The sequence below is a fragment of the Odontomachus brunneus genome, unplaced genomic scaffold (assembly GCF_010583005.1).
Source record: "Odontomachus brunneus isolate Ranch 3 - 2012 unplaced genomic scaffold, Obru_v1 Obru_scaffold_027, whole genome shotgun sequence".
NCBI classification, from domain to species: domain Eukaryota; kingdom Metazoa; phylum Arthropoda; class Insecta; order Hymenoptera; family Formicidae; genus Odontomachus; species Odontomachus brunneus.
The window spans coordinates 1,578,665-1,599,351 of NW_022639477.1; the positions used below are offsets into that span (position 1 = coordinate 1,578,665).

The window sequence follows — 20,687 nt, forward strand, 5'->3', positions numbered from 1 at the left end:
AGAGAGAGAGAGAGAGAGAGAGAGAGAGAGAGAGAGAGAGAGAGAGAGAGACAGATGGTGAGAGGAGGAGGTGGAGGACGAGAGGTTGGCGGAAGCCCGGTGATCCAATGAATGCCTCTGACCGCTGCAGTGCGCCGGGTTACGCGTAGGTGCATGCGGCAAGATGCAACGATGCTCGACCATCGGCATGAAATCTCTGCGGCCGCGGTCGATTCCCACCGTTTGCCGTTGGTTCTTTGTCGACGCTACGGTATCATTTAACGCTCTCCGCCTGACGCGTTTTCAGAGGTTCGTCAAAATGACAAGTCCCGCTCGCGGTCTCCGATATTTCAATCCCACAATTATGTCCTCTTTGACTTTTGCTCTGCGGCACGTCCTGATCTCTACTTTTTTACGTCGGTTTTGCAGTGCATTTGGAGAAGGGCGAAGCGAGGGGGGAGAGAAGCTAAAGTGAGTTCCGTACCGATTTCCGCTTTGTACTGTCGTTTTGTCCTGTGCGCGAATTTGTAGATTCGCGGTTATTATTCCATCAAATGTCGACGGAGCTTCATGGACGAGGAAGGTCGGAAATGCACTCGGCGTGTTCACTTTTGTTCTTGAGGAGAACAATTTTCAAAGCAAAGTCATCCCGAGCGAGACTAATGCGCTGAATTCGCCTCAAATGACAGCAAAATCAGCGCAGCGCACTGTGCAACGCGCAAATGCGCAAATGAGAGCAAAGCTGAGTCGGCGCGTGACGAATAGCATGTGTCGCAGCCGTCATGTGTATTATGTTTCTTCATGCCTTGAATATTATTTATGTAAAACGTATGCTGTTCGACTTACGTAACAGTCCATGAAATTCGGACAAAACTCGTCCTAGAAAATCTTTGTAAAAACGCAAAAATGTGTAAAAACTCATCTCCTAGAAAATAGAATGGAATACTGATTTATTGTGAGCTTGAGGATAATATTCTATTGGGGAAACATATCTTACGAACGAGTCTTAACTAACCGTGAACAATTTTGCCGTGGTGAAATGAAATTTTTCCTAAAGAGAATAGAAGAGGATCCTGATTTATATTATACTTGCAAAATAATATCCCATTAACATATAAGTTAGGAGAAAAGCGCAGGCAGCCGTCATGCAGAAATGCACGGAGAAAATATTGTAATAAAAATTACAACAAAATTTTTGTAATTTTGGACAATACAAAATTATGACCGAAATTACTATGTATGTGCTTAAAAATATTATGCACGTTTGATTTTTTACTACAGAATTATTGTAATTACTTGAATGTTTTCTATATCGTATATATTAAGTAAGTCGATGAATTTACTATTTTTAGTGATTACAAATACTATTTTTAGTAATTTATATTACATTTTTAGTATATCTTTACACACAAGAAAATATCGCGTTGAAAGAAATACAATTTTAATGTAATTTTTACTACAATATTTTCTCCGTAAGAAAAATGATAAATCGCGATAATGCAGAAGTAGTCACAAGTACTAATAAAAAGAACATATGAAGAAGATAAAAATAAAGATAACAAAAGTGAAAGAAGAGGTACTAATATTAGTGTCTCCGTTGACTTTTATTATCGCAAGAGTTGCTCAACCGCGCGAGACGACAAAAAGTTCACATTACATAAATATCTCTCTCTAATTGATACGCAGGTGCGAAGAGGCGACGGAAGTGGAGACGCATCATCAGCAAACGGCAGCTACGACGATGGGCGTCGCTGAGGACGAGACACCGTCTTCCCTGACTTCGCATCCGAACGCCAACAATCCCAATCAAGAAGGTGAGTGTGCACACTGACGTTTACCGTAATCAAAACACTCGGGCCGGCAGCGGCGTTCGCGCGTATATTTTCAAATTCTCGCGTAAGAAAGAGTCACGTGAGTCGCTTTTCCGCTCTGGCAAGAGTTTCTCCTGCCTTTCTCCTTTTCCCTGTGTCTTTTCTTTCTTTCGTGTCTCCCGACGGCGCGGTTTTCCAAACGAAATCGCAGCCGAGCAAGGAGCGACAAAAGTCGCGATGTCGAGGCGAAGGCTACGTTCGGTTCGGTCGATCCGCGCTGCCGGTACGCACTCAAGTGCAGCGCGCTCTCGTACTGCATAAGAATAAGCGCAAAGAACGAGAGTCACGCCGCTGCTTCGCAGCTGTTCTCAAGTGTATGTTTTGCCCTTTATCCCGTCGGTCTTTTTTCTTGCGGGACATTGGCCTGCGCTTTATCCTGCGTATTACAATGTGGAAGGAGGTCGGCGTGCTCTCTCTCTCTCTCTCGATAAACGCGCGCATCTTATTATTCAAATGCGACTTCTTATTTATATGTTATTATCTATATACAATTAGGTTGCTCGGAAAGTTCGTTTCCATTTTCTATATAAATTCAGAGCGCAATATTTTACACAAAAATAAATTCTATTGAAGCAAATATGTAAAAATATACCAAATATAAATATGGTAAATTGGTAATTGTTTTGTTGAACGATCTTGGCCCATCTTTTAAGAAGTTACATGATATCTTTGCTCCAAAAGGAAGGTTTCTTACTGAATTTATAACAAAAATTTGAAACGAACTTTCCGAGTAACCTAATATCGAGGTTTTTCGTCAGATCTCTATGGCGTCGCTGACGGACTCGCGCGCGCAATTTCCCATTCGGTTTCGTTTCTACGCGAGGAAAACACGAAAAGAATTCGCTCATTAATCGCTTTAATCGTCCCGTCACGGAAGCTCGCAGCGCGACACGGCGGGATCGGCCGTCTCTTCTCGACGACGACCGTCGCGTCGTAGCCGCAAAACGGTCCTTACCTTGCCTTTCGTTCCGTATTAGATTGCGATCGCGGAAGGGTAACGAGCTGGATAGACGCAAAGTGCCTCGCCATATATCTTTTATTCTTTCCGCGTAGTGCGTTCGGAACGTTCGTCGAATTCTTGATTTCACCTTGAAACGCACAATCGCGCCACGTGTAACGTGCCTCTACCGAAAAGGAGCGTCGAAAGGTCGATCGAATGGACATACGAGAGACCTTTATCCCCTTTTCCTCGTTTTTCCATGAGAATCTGTCCGTGCTCCTTCGCGCCAAATCGTACCGAAACTCGCGGACTCTTACTGCAATTGCAATTCATTTTCTTTCTTTCTTATTTTTCTTCTCTGCCTTGTTTCTTCTTTTCTCGACACTTAACATCCCGGGACTTCTTATCTTCAATTAATGTCGCCGTCGAAAGCGGTTTGCTGTTACAAAAATAAGTCTGGAAATTAGTTTCTTTCAGCATAGAGAGCACGAGCTTCTTTTCCGCTTTCTTATAGCGTGTCATTGAGGTTTCGGCTTTGCGTAATCTTGGTAATTTTTTCTCTTTTACGTTACGCGCGATATGTTATTGCTGTAATTAATTTGAATTCACAGTCGAAGCCGCAGCGATCGTATAGTTGCGGCGCGTCCTGTCCGCGCGGCCACGTTGAGTTTCAATGGGGTTTATCTAACTGCGATGTAACGTCACGCGTGCAATGCCACCGTGCTCGACCGTGCATGTCCGCATAAAGAGGAAAAGAGAGAGAGAGAGAGAGAGAGAGAGAAAGAGAGAGCCTCAAGCTAAAATCCTCTCCGTGGAGGAGTATTTCCACCGCGGGCAAATATTTCGACGATTCCGTGACAAACTCGCGTCGCGCGAACGCGGAAATACCGACCGACGGATACGGTATGAAATTTGCAACCATTCGATCTGCAATGACGACGTGCGCGTTTTCAATCTTCTCTTGTATATGGACGCATGGAAATCAAACTGACCTAGACGCAGAAACAAACGAATGTTTCTCTAATGAGAAATATGAAATGAAATATTTTTCAAGTATACACGAGGAAATATTCATAGTTTTCTCTTTTTCATACAAATTCTTTAAAATTGTACTATGTTTCTAGTAATGCAGGAATAGATTATCGGTAAGATTGAGCATTAATCGATAATATTTTTTTTTTTTTTTTACAAAAATAATCGGCATTTCAGTTATCGAAATTGATGAATTGTCATATATCAAGTCACAAATAGTCTCATGGATCTTGATGAAATTAACTCATGAAACTTTGATTCGATGTTTTATGTGATTAAGACCATACACTAATTAATTAATATACTAATAATAGATTATTTGCAATTTTATATATGACGATTGATTAATTTTAATTATCGATTCACCGATTATTTAAGTCTAAGAAAATTTTCATTGATTAATGTCCGGTTTATCTTGTTATGCTGAGGGAGATAGTAGATTTCACCGGAAATATAGCAACTCTTCCAACAGCACATTCCAGTTCCTAAGATATAAGCAAACAGTTAATTACTGCAAAATGTCGATGTATCTTTCGATTACAAAATTCCGTAGTAATTATTTGTTGCAAAATTCACTCCCCAGATTTTTAGCTTGTAATGTTCAGAAGATATTTTATGCTCAACATATATCTTATGCTGCAATTCTCAACAGAATCGTAAGTCTCGTAACTTGTTCTCGTAAAATACGTAAGAACTTATGAATAGATTTACAATTCTATGCAATATTATATGTCATACAATTACTCGTAAATATCTACGACTTCATGTAATTTACGATATTTACAAGTGATTATACGACATATGATATTGCATACGATAGTAAATTTATTCATAAATTTTTACGAATTTTACGAGAACAAGTTACGAGACTTACGATTCTGCTTAGAATTACAGTGTTAGTCTACTTACAGATACAAATGAAAGATTTTATACACATAAAAAATCACGCGCCTACTTAAGGGGACTGGAGGGTCAGATTGCCTGAAAATCGTGCTTGTTCTTTCACAATTTTTTATGACAAACTGAATGAATATGCAAAAGTGTTATTTTGACGTGTATTTATACAACATATAAAGAGAAGAAAAATATAATTTTGATGATCAAATACTCAATATAAGTATAGTTAAAATATATTTACATGCAGTTAAAATATATTTCGTTTTTCTTTTTAAGGCCGTCATTTTGCAGTAATATCTTGACTCTCGGTGGTTCAATTAAGCTGAATTTAGACAATTTCCGTAAGCTTGTCGTTATCGTGTGAACCACTATAATAGAAATTGAGTAAAAGTTAACAAAATTGCAAATATTTTAATGGAATATTATTAAATTTTCAGTTCTTTTATAGTAAAAAAATTAATATTTTGAAATTAAATATTTTCACGAATTTGTCAGTGGTTCACACGATAACGACAAGTTTACGGAAATCTTATACCTAAAATTCAACTTGTGTGAACTTGGCACACCATATTTAAAAATGTGACATTTTTTTTAGAGTTCTGATACTCTCTTGAAAAGTTCTAGAGCTCTATGCAACAATTTTAAATAGTTCCGGTCCTTAAATACAAAAAAATAGACTTTTAAAAAAAGGTGCGCTACGTTCTCGCAGCACACCTAATCAATAAAATCAACTATTTCTTTAGAACTATTGTTATATATGATATAGAACTCTAGAACTATTGTAAAACAAACCGGAACTGCAAAGAAATAGTTAATTTTACTGATTAGGTGCGCTGCGTGAAGTTAGCACACCTTTTTTTGAAAGTCTACTTTTTTGTATTTAATGACCGGAACTATTTAAAATTGTTGCATAGAGCTCTAGAACTTTTCAAGAGAGTATCAGAACTCTAAAAAAATGTCACATTTTTAAATATGGTGTGCCAAGTTCACACAAGTTAAAATTCAGGTTAATTGAATCACCGAGAGTCAAGATGCAAAATACTGCAAAATAACGAGCTTGAAAAGAAAAACGAAATATATTTTAACTGCATGTAGCATACACTTATATTGAGTATTTGATCATTAAAATTATATTTTTCTTCTCTTTATATGTTGTATAAATACACGTCAAAATAACACTTTCTCATATTCATTCGCATATTCATAGTTTATCATAAAAAATTATGAAAGAACAAGCACGATTTTCAGGCAATCTGACCCTCCAGTCCCCTTAAGGAATAAATCCGTTGCGTTATCCGTTTGCGGCTGTGTGAGTAACGCGCGACGGGACGGAAAGAAAGAAAGAGAAAAAGAGAAAGAGAGGGCAAGCAGCAGCCGTACTAGTAGGTGCGCCGCGCTTTCTCCCAACTGTCATAATTATTCAGCGAAAGAAAATAGCTCTCCCCCCTTGTCGCCTTTCCTCCGCCGGCGGCTTTCAGCGGTGCTCCGCTGCGCGACTAAGAGCGCCCTGGCGTTTTAAACGCGTCTTCATCGAGTCGTATACACGTACGAGAGCAGCGCGCGCATTCTCAGAACGCATAATTTTGCATGTCGCGATTACGTTAGCTGCGGGTCCATTGAACCACGCGCGAGCCGCGCTCTCGCCGCGTGTTCATCGGCGCGACGAGGATCGTGCCGTGAATGTAGAGTCCCTCGAGTGCAACGGTGTCTCGTCGAGCGCAATCCTCGCGTTCACGAGCGGTCGGAGACGCTTCGATTTCACATCGGGGCATCCGGCGCATCCGCCGAATCGACGCCCCGCCGCTAATTATGCGCTAATTGATACGCCGCGCGCGGAGAAATATTCGGCGGTCGTGAGAGACGACTCTCGTCGTGACCGACGAGATAAATCACCGTTCGCGTGTTCGTAAGAACACGGCAGATAGCGGAGACAGCAAGCTGCGTTAAAGTAAAGTGACGGGGATGGGGACAAAATGGTAAATAAGTCGATCTCTTAAGGGCTGAGCACAATAAAAGGAATAAGAAACAGAGAATAAAGGAATGAGGAATACTGAAAACAAGAAATAACGCTATTCTCCTGTTCCTCTATTCTGCGTTGATGAATTAGGTTTCATGTTTTAATATTGAATTGTTCCCTATTCTCTGTTTCCTGTTCTCTGTTCTCGATTCCCTATTCCTTATTTCTTTTATTGTGCTCAGCCCCTTATCGCGCGGCTTATCCCTCTTTGATGCTGACTTGCTCGCTCGAGTCGATCGTTCAGGCGATGCTTTCTCCTCTTCTTCTCTTTCTGCGAAGTTCTCACATTTCGCGGAGTCCCGACGAACTCGTCCCGGGAATTAATTAATTTCTCATTCGTCCTAGGTCGCGCGTATCCGTAATGGCCCTTCTAACGCGCGCTGCGCTCTCGAAAATCCCGAGGGTTTACGGTTACCCGCGACTAGGTGGTTTTTATTCCGAGAAACTCGTTACCGGGTCACCGCTGGTTGACCGTTGAACTTGCCCTGAGGAGACCATTTTGCATCGGTGGCGTTCCGGTTTCTCCGTGTTGTCGCTTGATTTTATCACTCGCATACTCGTTACTCGTCGTTCATTTCTGAAACCGTTAGTCGAGAACACATGCGTACGAGGCCAGCTCGCGGCAGGTGATTTGCGCGATGGAGATCATCAGGGGGGTACATATTGCGGTAGGTGTCTCACGACACTGCTCTTTTCGAGTCGTTGTCGAGGAGACGAAGGCTCGCGCGTTCGCCCCCGCCACGTAAATATGTCGAAATATGCGCAAGCCAGTGGGTACGTGATGCGCTTTATGGCGCGTGCGCGCGCGCGCCGCATCAAAGAGGACGTTTCCTCAATTAGTCGAAGTCAACGTCCGTCTAAAATCGGAGACAATTGCGTGGAAGTTCAAGTGCTGCTGCCGCTCTTCTTCCTCCTCCTCTTCCTTCTCGCCTCCCCCCCGTCCTCTCCCTCGCGGAACACGCGAGTTGCACGAAGACGGCGACGTGTGCGGACCGCTATTTACTTAGGCTGCCCCGTGTGCAACGCGTTGCCTTTGTTCCACCTCTCGTCTCGGCTTCATTATAGTCAATAACGCCTTTCTCGGGCCGAAGGAGAACGAGGCGCTCGCTCGACGGCGACGTTTCTGACCTGGCACTATCATCAGCCCGGCATCTCCGCGAGCAGGTTATCGGGCGAGCACGTGGGGGAACAAAAGAATTCCGTCGTTGAGCGACGCGAGGTTGCTGACGCGTCCGGGCTCGCCGCGCGACGATTTACACACAGCAACACCGTGCTGCGAATCTAGGTCGAAATGTAGATCCGTGACACGGTGGTATCGGCGTCGACCGTCTCATCTGTGCGTGCGAATCTATCCGCGCGCGGATTCAGAGTGTCGCTTTCTCCGCGACGTCGGGGCGCGCCGTCGGCGAAGAACGACGCGAGTCTCGAGGGTCGAAACTGTGTCGCGTCTCGCCATCGCGTCGAGAGTCCTGCCATTGTCCCTCGTGTTCCTTCGCGCTCTTCACGTCGTATTCTGCGCGCGTGTTTCCTTGCGCGAGAGTTTGCGACGCAGGGGGGAAGTTCGGGAAAAAGGGAGAAATATAAATACGAGAGACGCGAGTATCGGCTCGTGGATGCGCGGAACGGAATGCATTATATAAGGACCATTGTTCTCGCGACTTCCGCAGGAAGAACCGACGCGAGACGACACACTACACATGCGCGCGCGCACACACATATACACATACGGAGGAGGAGACACAATTGCGTGTGTATTTCTCCGCGAATATTCTTTCGCGGTCGCGAGAGAAACTGCGATACACGTGAGGGCAAGTTAGACTTCATCTAAATTGCATCATGCGGTGGACCCTGCTGGTCGAAAATCGATGTTGCCAAATACGTTCCACGAGCACGGCGCTCTGCGACTTCCCTGCTCGAGGAAACGCACTCCCTCGTCTCGGCCTCTCGGCTCGTGCGCTCCTCGAGTCGTTTGCGATGAAAATTGCATACCGTCGCGCGCGCATCGTGGTAAAAATGTCGGAGCTAATGGTCATAGCAGCGATCTCACGGCAACGTTGGCTCACAGCGAGCGCGTTCTCAGCTTTTAATATTACAGTTTTCCTATGACGCGCGATGAATGTTAGATTCGCAGGGACGCGCATGGAGAATTGTCAGCAGTAACTGTGAGAGTCAAAGGAGAGAAACGCTTCTGGGAAAAATGCCGGTCCGCTAAGTCGAGCAGTGTCCTCGGAAGCGAAATGCTTTCCTTCGTATTATATCTTTGGAACTTAATAACCGTTTTTAAAAAGAAAAAGAATGATGAATTTCGACGCGCCCGTACTTGGAGAAAATGTGGTGAAAATTAGAAAAAGTTTCTGCGATCTTGGATCATGCTGAAAATATGACCAAAATTTCTGTATATTCCTTTAAAGATGTTGTGAACATTTGACTCTTTACTAGAAAATTATTTCGTTAAATCGTTATTTGACTCTGTTTTCCACATTGTATATTCAGTAGATCGCCAAATTTATAATCTCTTTAGTAATTCGTGTTACAACGTCAGTATAGTCCCGCTTGACAAGAAACAGCGCAAAATGAAATAATTTTGACGTCATTTTTATCACATTTTCTCTGTATACCCGCCTCACGCGAAAGCATAGTTTTTCACTCATAAAAAGCCTGTGTATCGCACGTTGTCTTTCTTCCCAAACTTTGTCACTAACGCTTAAAGTCAAAACTTTGATCAAATCTTTAACTGTTGTGTCGACCTTTACTGATTGTGTTTGTTTGGAACTTGTATAAAGTCTAAGTATGATAAAAGCACCAATGTCCGAACGTGTACTTAGTCCTGGACACACATTGTTCTGCTCTTTAAATATAGATATTAAAATCTCCACAACATAAAATATATGTACAAGTATTGAGTGTATGTTGAAAGTATGTTGGAATATTTGCATTTAAGGACCAAAACAATATCAATGTCCCGGATTAGATACGTAAATTGGGTACTACCTTTACCTTAACTGGATATACGGTAAATAAATACGATTCATGCCGCGTGCATGTGATTTGTTTTTCCGACGCGAGCCCAAGGAACGGATCAGAGCGAGCTCGCGTGTCGATTTGCGGGTAGGAAGGACCGTCTCTCTCTCAAGAGAGATTAACGAACCATGCCCACTTGACCCGATCCGCGGCGCATTTCCGGAAAACAGTGGCGAGGTTTGCGCGCCGCCTTCGTATTGTTGAGCCCGCGTCATTGTTGCCATCGCGATATATCGCGAACGCGTTCACGTTATCAGAGTGGAAATCCTGCCTCGGAACGTACTCGTGTGATCGCACCGCTGATTCTCACCGTCGAACTACGGTGACGAGAGCGCCTTCGAAAATAACGCATCCGCGAGTCCGCTCCGGCTAATCCATGGCCCGTTAATGCCTCCTTCGCCACGCGAGTGTACTTAATTTGTACTTAATTTCTCGTCTCTTGCTGCTCCCTACTTATGTGACAAGTCATTATCAACAAAACTATGCAGAAAAATGCGTACTGCCCTAAAATAAATGTTACTTGTTTCATAAGTTTATATATCCACAAATCTGTCGCAAAAGTTCATCGGTAGCCATTAAATTGATTGATTCGAAATATATTCTAAATCCTAGTAAGTTCAGCATTTCAATCAGGAGTATCACAGAATTCGAACAGAGAATTCGGCTTGCTTACTACATAGAATCGAACCAATTTATTTTCACACCCCGTCACTTCGACTCCTGTCATAACCGATTCATGCGTAAATGCGTCAGCAGTGCCTCTCAATTCTGACATCTCCGATGCTCGAATGCGTCCAAACCGTTTTGTAATTCAGTGTATGTACACGTATCGTGCGTGCGAAAAAAAATCGCGTGTTCTCTCGTAGGGCTAACGCGGAGCGAGAGTGCTTGCTTCGTGTTCCATGCGCTTTTCACATGTCCTGATATGTGCTCCGCGAGGACGCAGTTCGCAGGTACGATTTCAAAGCGCGATAAAACCGCTTTCGAGAAAAATGTAAATTCGGACGTGGCGTGAGATTAAATATCGTCTCGACCTATGCACTGCCGCGAGAGCGCGTGCATAAAGTTTATCCGGCTCGACGGAAATAGGCTCGAGCTTACTCGTGCCGCTAAAATCTGATATATATAATTCCCGCCGCGTATAATTGATATTCTCTTTTGTAAGAAAATACGAGTTTCGGGGAAAGAGAGTAAAATGATCTTTTATTTAAATTCTCTATTGTGGTCACATCGTCACGATTAAGTGCAAATATTAATGAAGCAGTTGCACCATAAGTATAAATACTCAACATTTGCATAAAAGTATAGTTTTAATATTCATCTAATGCGGTAACATGCGAGCATATTAAATAGTAGTTTATTATACGGAATCAATTAACGTATAATACGCGCAATTAAAACGAAACGTATTATAATTCTAGTGGAACGACTATAATTGTCTTTAGCGGGAGGGTGAAGGAGTTAAGCACATAATTCGCACGATTAAGGATACGCGCGTTCTTCGCAAAGGCACTGCGAACACATCGATACTCGGCGCCACACGAAAGATCTCTCTTTTTGTTACACGTACAATAGTCTCCGGCTGAGATAAAGCGCGGAATCCAAGACGAGAGCGAGGAGGTAATGTGACGGCAGAAGACGATGCTGCGCGACGCGTTTTAGTTCCCGAGACACCACCTCTGGAACGCGACCGCGCGAGATTTACGGCGTCGCGAATACCTGAAGGCGAATCAGCCGTTTTTCGTGTAGCCATTCTCGCGGTATTTTCACCTAGCGCGCGATATGTAGGGGAATACTGCGGTATTTTAGCTGGGTCACGCCGCCCCTTGAACCGATGCCAGATGGGTCCCCTCCCTCTCTCCCCTTTCTCTGTGTCGTACGCCAGCTTTTTCGTATCCTGGTCGCGCTGGGGGAGAGCTTATGGAATCCTGCCTGTGGCTGTGTTGTAGGTGTTCTGGGTCAAGTGTGCATCCTAATGATTGTCGGACGCTCATGCGAAGTGCAGTACAAGCACGAGTACTAAAACATCCAATTTTATTGACGACCCCTTAGCTATCGGCACTTTGGGAAAAACCCGGGTTTTCACGAAACCAGCAGTTGAACTCAATAATTCCAAAAGAGAGAATTTCACAACTAAAACTGTGAACAACCGCCATTAGTCGCGAGGAAAACCGAACTTTTCTCGAGTGTTCATGACTAAGAGCGATCGATAATTGGATGTTTACCTTACTAGGTACGAGTACTAAAACACCTTATTATTAACGACCTCTTAATTATTGACACTTTAGCAAATGCCCGGTTTCTCACGGAATTAGCAATTGAACTTCTTGTTTGCATTCCAAAAGAAAGAAACTTTGAACAACCGTCACTGGTCGCAAGAAAAACCGGGCTTTTCTAGAGTGTCCATGACTAAGGAGCATCAATAGTTGGATGTTTTACCCTACTAAGTACGCGTACGAATACTAAAACACCCAATATTATTGACACCTTCTTAATCATTAACATTTTAGAAAAAAAATTTAGCTTTTTATGCGACCAGTTGAACATCTTGCATATACTCAATGATTCCAAAAGAGAACTTTACCATTGAAACTTCGAACAATCGCCTCTAGTCGCGAAAAAAACCGGACTTTCCTAGAGAGTCTATGATTAATGGGAATCAATAATTGAGTGTTTTATCCTACCACGATGTTCTGGCTCGGCGATGACAAGCGCGGTCGTGTATTTTCGGGTGTCGTTGATCGCGTACACGGCGCGTTCACGTCCATCGCTGCGAATAGCGGTAAAAGAGGCTCCGTTTAATCGTCTCATCTTAGATTCCGGAAAGCCGATTCGCAGTAATCGCTCTGGTCTCCGTCGTCCTCGCTGTCATCATTATAATGTCAGATCTAGTTATATTTTGCTTGATAATCACGGCTTATGACATACGTATGTATGTACGTTCGTTGTCTTAATCTTCCTTCGCTTTCTTCTTAATTTTCCGGTACAACCGTCAAATCGAGTCGACGGGATTGTCGGCGAAAATAACGTTTTTCGTGACCTGCCAAAACGCATTAGGAACATTCCTAATTTATGACATCTTACCGGCCGATTTATATCGTGACGCAGAGGACGTAGTTGCGCGCGATGGAGGAGGATGATTTTTCTCAGCATGTTAATCTTCACGAGTTAATTGGATGAAGAGCGCGCGAAACTTATCGCGATTGAGAGATAAGACAGTGGAATATCTCGATCTTTTAATTCTTCTCGATTCAGCCTTTTAAGGGAATGTCGTATTTGAAAACTTTTTCAGTAAAATGTTGACTTTTTCTGCAAAGTTTATGTCGTATTGATTGCGCAGCATGTTACAAACAGCATGCTTTTATACAATGAGAGTACGTGCAGAAATGAGTCGGATCACTGCTGCTAGCGGGAACTATAAGAAATCTCAAAATTGACTTCTCGAATTGTCAGCGTAAAGAATTGTTCAATACAAGGATTCTGCAGCTTACACGTACGAAACGTGTGCTCGCTCCGCTCAGGGAAATTTCCAAGAACATGTTCGCCTTTAGAAGGGAAATTGACTGAGTTTAGAAACTGAAGGATACACGGAAAGCTCGCAGAAAAATTTCCATATACATTTGATTGTTTCTCGCTGAATACGGTAAAACAAAGCGGCACACATTCATATAAAGTCCATACATGCAAGAAATACGAAATGTGGGTAGCGCGATTGTATTAGTGCTTATTTGACATGACGTCCTAACGCGCTCGTCTTTACGTTATTGACACTCTTGAACTTTCGTCGTCCGCTTTAGCGTCCCCTCTTCATCTAGATATTCCACGAAGTCCGCAAATATTTGTGAGTGCGCTCGGGAAGTATCCTTCTGGATCAGTAGGTCATTTAAATGGAATTATGCAGGTCGGCCGATTCAGATCCATGTTTAATTTCCATCAGAACCCGGAATGGGGTGGGAGACGGTAAAATATTCAGGCGGAATTCGCATTCTGCGCCGCTGCCGTTCAATGCGTTCCCTCGCCGCTAAGGCGCTTCTACCTCTAACGTCCAATTATCGCGAGATTAGCGTACAAATCGGCGGTTCAAATCAGCCGCCTCGAGATTTAATGTACGTGCAGACCATGTAGGTATGTACAGACACCGGCGGGCGGCACATGGTTGCGAGGAGAAACTACTTCCGGATAATTACGCCGGCGGATTGTCAGCTCTCAATTTTCTATCCCCTCCCACCGCCTCGATTTTCGCACGTCACTTTCTTTCCCGCGATCGCCGATCAGGACTCGTTCACCTGCGCTCTCGTGAACCTTTGATGCGACCTCTTGAGAATTCGGGGAACGCGTCGGGGGCGTCGCGTTAAATAAGGAATTAAGGGCAAAGCACACGTTCTCTCGAAGGCCGATATCCGGCCCGGCGAGTCGATATCACATATCGCATGTGTTCCGCCTGCACACGGCCGCTTGTGCGAATTCCCGCCGCCGCGCTGGGACACAGTACCGTTCTTTCGATATCAGCGTAACGCATCGATTTCCATCTCGCTGCCTCGAGGTCGGCGGCGCGGTCGGCGCTTAATAGCGCCGGCGCGCTCGTAAAAGAAACGAGGCGAGACGCGTGGCACGAGCTCTCCTCACGCTTCGGAACACGTCGGGGGCACAAGACGTGCGGCTCTCGGCCGTTTAATAAGATATTCAAGACGCCCCGGGATCATTAACGCGCTTAACACGCGTACACACGCGCGCGGGCACGCTCGGGCAGCCGTAAACGTGCGTGCGTGCGTGCGTGCGTGCGCGTCGCGTCGCGTCGCGCTGCACTCGCACACGGTGGATTCATCCGCGCACACCGCGGCCACTGTCCCTTAATGCATTGCATAACTCTTGGTCATCGTGGAATCGTTGTCTGGCGCCGTCTTCACATGCGAATCGCCGCGCGCTGGCGTCTGCCGCTTTATCGCTAATTACTCGGCATCGTTATGCCGGCCGCGGCGATCGTGCCAATCGGAGGAATCGCGAGGCGAATCAGGGCGGATTTGACCGTTGAGCGAGTTTAACCCTTCAGGAGGCGCGTGGTCCGCAGACGTAGACGCAACGTTGTTCGTACAGCACTAATCGGATATACATCCCTGTTTTACATACATAGTCTATATACCATGTATATATTTTCGAAAAGATCTAAACATTCTAGCATTAGAAAACTTTGAATTTTAATACTTCATACGGTGATTTGAAAGCCGAATAAACCTCACTTGTGAGGAACGAAATATTATGGTCTACAATGGTAGACTATGCGCTTAAAATGAGGAGAAACGTGTCGACAAACGTCATACTCTGTTTTTTGTACATTTTTTGTACATATTTCTTGTGCATAGAAGTCTTACATAAACGTGTACTAGTCTGTTTTACCATGTTAACAGGAAACATAATCACGCGTATATAGGAATCTTTTTGTAAATTTTTCGTATATTTTGAAGCTTCTAAATGCGGTTGTATAGAAATATAGAAATGTTTGTCGAAATATTCGACTAACGCGGCTAGGCTGTCTGCAGAACTTTTGTATTAAATATATAAATATTTACGCCAACTAACAGCTTGAGTTGTTGATTAAAAATGTTTTTTAATCTTTTTCATCACGCATATTGGGTGACGCTCCAATTTATCATTGCACGTACTTTCAGTGTGTGAAAGCGCTTGTAATTCTGTGCATCCAATGCGACATAAATTTTGCAGAAAGAAGTCAGTGTTTCGTCGGTAAAGTTTTCAAGTAGTGGCATCCCTTTAAGAAGTTTACTCATTGAGTTTAAGGCTTAAAAATATACGAAAAACTTGCAGAAAAATTTACATATATACTTTAAGTATACCCGGCCAACGAGAGTATTTGGGCACATCGTTCATTCTCTATTTATCAAACAAAACGTTCTTCTATATTTACTTCTACTGTCTAAATAACAGTTAATTTGAAATAATGTTAACTCGAAACTAATTTCACGATACCACCTTGCCAAGTTTCACACAATACTACTCAAAGGCATAAAACAGCAGTTTTCTGATCTACAATCGACCATTGCACAAAAACGTTATAGTATGAATACTATTCTTTCTTCTGTGACGCGTTTCCTAATATGTAACATTTCTAACGATAATTTCTTTATATCACTTTCTATTTTTCACAAACGATGCAGACAAATCGCATGAAACTTTAACTGCCAATGTGTGTTTCACTGCGAAATAAACAAGATTTCTGTATAATTTAAAGCATTTTGGCTTAAGTAAATAAACTTCTTAAGCAGTTGACTAGAATGTCAGAATTCAGAATTGTGTTAGGTAGAATTTCAATTATCACACAAACGTACCTTAGAAAGGCTCCCTTTTATTTAACGGAAATATTATCTGACCTCTCGTCATTTTCTTATGTTTATTTCTTAGATTTCAATCAAAAACCAATATTTTTCCGTACTCTCCTCATTTAAACTCTGATCTCACTGATCTGAATCTAAAGCTTCTATCCGGCCTGCACACACCTCGCTGCGTTTTGATTCGGAACTGATGTGTAATCGCGAAGGCGATCGAACGTGGTGGCCGGTTACGCAGCGCGGATTTCAAGCGTTTGTATAAGCTGTTGAAACTATCAGCCATTCAATGTCATCTGTTTAACTGAAACTTATTTGTATCGATAAAGTTCCTTTCTTCCAGAATCATTAACTCTTTGCGCGTACAATGTTAGGTCAGTGGGACCCGAAAAAATATTCAATCGTTCGTCGACTTTCGTAAAGAAAGTGAACATTTCCGGGAAAATCTCAAAATAAAGCATATCTGCAGATTTTAATTTTATCATGTTACTGTCTCATAGCTGAGACTTTTCGATATCTTTGGAAAAAATACTAAAAAATATTTCTTTTCAATAAAGCTACGGTAATTCAAAATTGCCCAAGTTCGACCGACCCAGGTTGTATGACCCAAAAAATATGATGGTACGCGAAAGATTAATAAAGTTATTACTCCGAAAACGAGTAAAATTTGGATATATCACAGTCAATCTTTTTTCCGAAATTATTATTAATAGAGTTACCTTTTCTCCAGAAATAAAGTTTGGGAATTGTTTATATCAGTCAAACCTTTTTTGCGGGATTATATTAACAAAGTTATTTTTCGGAAATAAAGTTCGAAAATTCATATCAGTCAAACTTTTCTCCAGAATTATTAATAAAGTTCTTTTTTGTTGGAAATGAGATCCCGGTTAAAGAAACTATTCTGATTTTCTTTCCTCCTTTGTCTTTTTTAATTTATTTTTCTACGGAAAATTTCGACTTTATCGGTGCCACTTGACCAACGGCCGAAGGTTAGAACGTGGTCTAGTCTTGACGTCGGTAATTGCGCGCGGAGAGTTGTGCCGGGTGCCTTATTAAATGAAATCATTAATTAGCCGTACGGATTGTTAACCCACTTCTGCCGGGCCGCCTTGAGAGATCCCCGTCGCATTCTCTCCGTACGTTATTCCCGATCGCCGCCGCTGCCGCCGTCGTTTCTCGATCCCCTCGTAATTTCTTGGCGCGTATCCATGATTCCGTTATTATATTCCCCACTGTTTATATCGGCCAATTTTCAAAATTACCGTCCGATACCTACTTTCGAGGCGACCCGGAAACGAATCACCGAATACACCGCTATACATTTCTCATCGACTTTTTATCACCGATCCCTCGCCGCTGCGCGATCCCACGATTTTACGTTAATCCCACCGTTACAGTTACGTGCCCTCCCCCGGTGTGTGCGCGCCTTAAGAAAGCATGAAAATCTCGAAATTCATTAATCGTTATGATTTAACGCCGACGTGTGTTTACCGTCTATGTCGTACGGGCTTCATTTTTCAATTGTCACTCGCGGCTAACGAAGCACGGCCCAATCAGAGAGAGAGAGAGTCGCGGTAATCTGGAAATTAAAAGATCCAGCGCGTCTGCCGCGCACCTCGAAATCTTATCTCGAACTTTTAACGAAAATGTCGCCGGCTAATTGAATGTAATGGCATATTTAAACGGAGTGTGTCCCATCACGCCGCGATATGATGGTCGGGATAATTGATACGTCGACTCGCGTCGGCCGATAAATATCGGAGACATATTTCTTTCACGGACCATCAGTGTCGTGTTCTTCGTCCTCTCGCTCGCTCCCTCCCAACACATAAGCGACGATACCGTTCACCTTTAAATTACCGCGAGCCGTCGCATAAACTGCACTCGATAACCGCGGCCCGTAAACATTTGCGTTACGCCTTTGGCGGAGATGCGTGGCCACGCCGGAACACACAGCGGGCACATTGAGCTCTCATCGGTACGAGCCGCCATCCGTTGAATGGATGCCGGGCTGTTATCTGCCTTCTTAGTATCACTGTCCTTCTTGGTAATCGCCGTTGTTCCATTTAGTGGAACCGACAGGCGACCTTGCGGTTTGGATCGCGAAAGTGCCGATGGCATATGAAAAGCGCGGCGCATTGTCTTACGAGACGTTTCATCCCTTGTATCCCCTCTTTGCCCTCCAATTTTTCGCTCACCCACGCTCAAACAAGTACAATCTCATCCATGACAGAATCCTCTGGATCCTACAGGATTTCACTCTTACACTCGGCCTCCAGAGGATTCTCCCGTGAAAAGAGTAAGGAAAGAAAAAAATAAGAGAGGAAAATATTCTAAGCGCAGTATTCTTGAGGTTCGTCTTTTATCTACAAGTTTTGCTCTTAATAGAAGTTTCTTCCATAGTAAGAGGGCATTCTGCTTCAAGTAAATATATTTTTCTTGATTCAGAAGAGAAGTTCGAATAATATCTATTAAATTCTTTATTGATGGTCCACTTTTTTATGAGAAATATAATGATGCTCTTGCGATAAGGGTTTTCATTTGAAATATTGAATTGCAGGAAATGCACTGAGAGACAAAAAACGGTTGATCTAAATAAATTATAATAATAAAAAATAATAAATTATAATAAATAATAATAATAATAATAAATCTAATAAATTATAACTGTTTTTAAAAATTATAACCATATTTTCCATATTTTTTGCTCCAACGTGAAAGTGGTGGTAGTAACCTGCACATAAAAAAGGTTTTATTATCATTAACATTATAGTAGAATTTAATAAAAAAAAGTTTTCTTGACCACAATTTACAGCAATTATTTCTCTGTGATTGTAGTTACAAATACCAAACATTTTTCTCTCCGTGTAACATCTCGCAGCTAAAGTTTATTTCTTTTTTTTTTCCTTTGATTGTAATCACATTAAGAGTGAAAAAAGTTCGGTCAGATTGGATTGACCGATTGAGTCGATAGGAGCTAATCATTCACGAACCGTCGTAATCGTCGTAATTACCGAGTAGCCGTCGTCGTTGTTTGTGAACCTTCGCCGACGATCCGGCGGCAGCATTCGTAAATTTTGATCGTCGCAGATGGCTGGCCTGCCGTCGTAAAAGACATCGAAGATCCGAACGTTTTCACCGACCCACATCAGTTCCGCCAGGCTCTTCTTCGTATAAAAGCGGAATATACGCGAATATGTGGGCAAACGTTTGACTTAGTTGGCTTAGTTGTTTGTGAGTGACTAATAACGCGCACATGCATGTCTCTTCAGAGCAGAGTGTTTACCAACGCGCGACCGCGCGACGATACAGGTCAACTAATTAACATATTACGCGGTGCGCACTACTGTATGTGCACGACGTGACACGATCGTATCTGCGCGTATCTTTATGGCGACCGCCGGATCTCTCTCGCGCCGCACGCTCGCTGTGCGATTGTGGCGTACATCATGAATTTTTATTGCGACCGGACTTCGCTCTCTAACTGAAGTCAAGTCAGTCATTCGCGAGGCTCCACTATGGCGCGCGCTCTTTTCATATTACTATCAGGTTGTTGCAAAAGGTCCGTCGTGTTTGTCAAATAAAGTCTAAGGCGCAGTATTATTCAATTTCGCGAAGGATCAATATTTTTCGCGAATAAAAAATGCAATCTCATCCTTGGCGAAATCCTCTTACGTTGCGGCCTCAAGAAGATTCTTTTAAAACCAAAAGAAGGATATTCTAATCTCCTCCCCGCTCCGAGAAAAAAAGAACTTTAATTGTAAAATGCTGCAATCATTATTTTAAACGAAAAGTCTCGCTGAAAGAATATTTCTTTTTTGATAAAGAGAGGAATATTTATTACGTTTTAAATATTTTATTTGAATATTTATTACGCTTTGAACATTTTAAGAGGACGTATAAGAGGATTTCGTCAAGAGTGAAATTGGATCCTTTCGAGTGAATAAAATACACAACATCGAGTCTTGGTGTCTTTTCAGACATCTAATGAGAACTTCCCACTTTGCCCTTAACATCCAAATTTTCCACACAAAAGTTCAATCAAAAATTGACAAATCTCGTGCACTGACTTATTTTACGCGCCTAATATCCTCAAATATACGCGCAGTACACGCGCGACCCATCCGTGTGTTTTATATAAATATATACGCGATGAGTTCCTCACTACCCGACAGCAGTTGTCTCCTTATGCATTTTCATTGTTTTTCATTTCCAAGTCGTGCATTCCCCGCTGCCACCGGGGAAGTTTCCACGGTCGAAACTCGACCGTGTGAAACGCACCACCGGCGTCATTTTCGGCAAATTTACATAAAAACTGAAATATTTGAAAAACAAACCAGAATCTCTTTAGACTGCGACGGGCGTGGTAACGTGTTTCGAAGGGGACCCGCGACATACGCAGGAGAGAGGAAAGATGGAAAAAACCTGACGTCTCCTTTTTCGAGCGCGCCTCTCGCACGCGTAATCCGCGTAACCAGCTAATCCTCGCACGCGCACAATACGTTATTATTAACGTTTCGTTCGCACGCACCGTGAACATCCTTTCGCCGGTCGACAACCGGCACGAGCCGCATCCTGTTCCGATTGGCGGG

The 20,687-nt window shown here is 42.9% G+C and overlaps 1 protein-coding gene across 3 annotated transcripts in view; it reads left to right on the forward strand.

The window, feature by feature from the left end:
- LOC116842782 (serine/threonine-protein kinase tricorner) overlaps positions 1 to 20,687 on the forward strand; it is a 193,077-nt gene that overhangs the window by 11,377 nt on the left and 161,013 nt on the right. For all 3 annotated transcript variants that reach the window (XM_032812461.1, XM_032812463.1, XM_032812464.1), the window contains exon 2: positions 1,666 to 1,793. In XM_032812461.1, the coding sequence (XP_032668352.1) occupies positions 1,666 to 1,793 (128 nt within the window). The remainder of the gene's footprint in view (positions 1 to 1,665; positions 1,794 to 20,687) is intronic.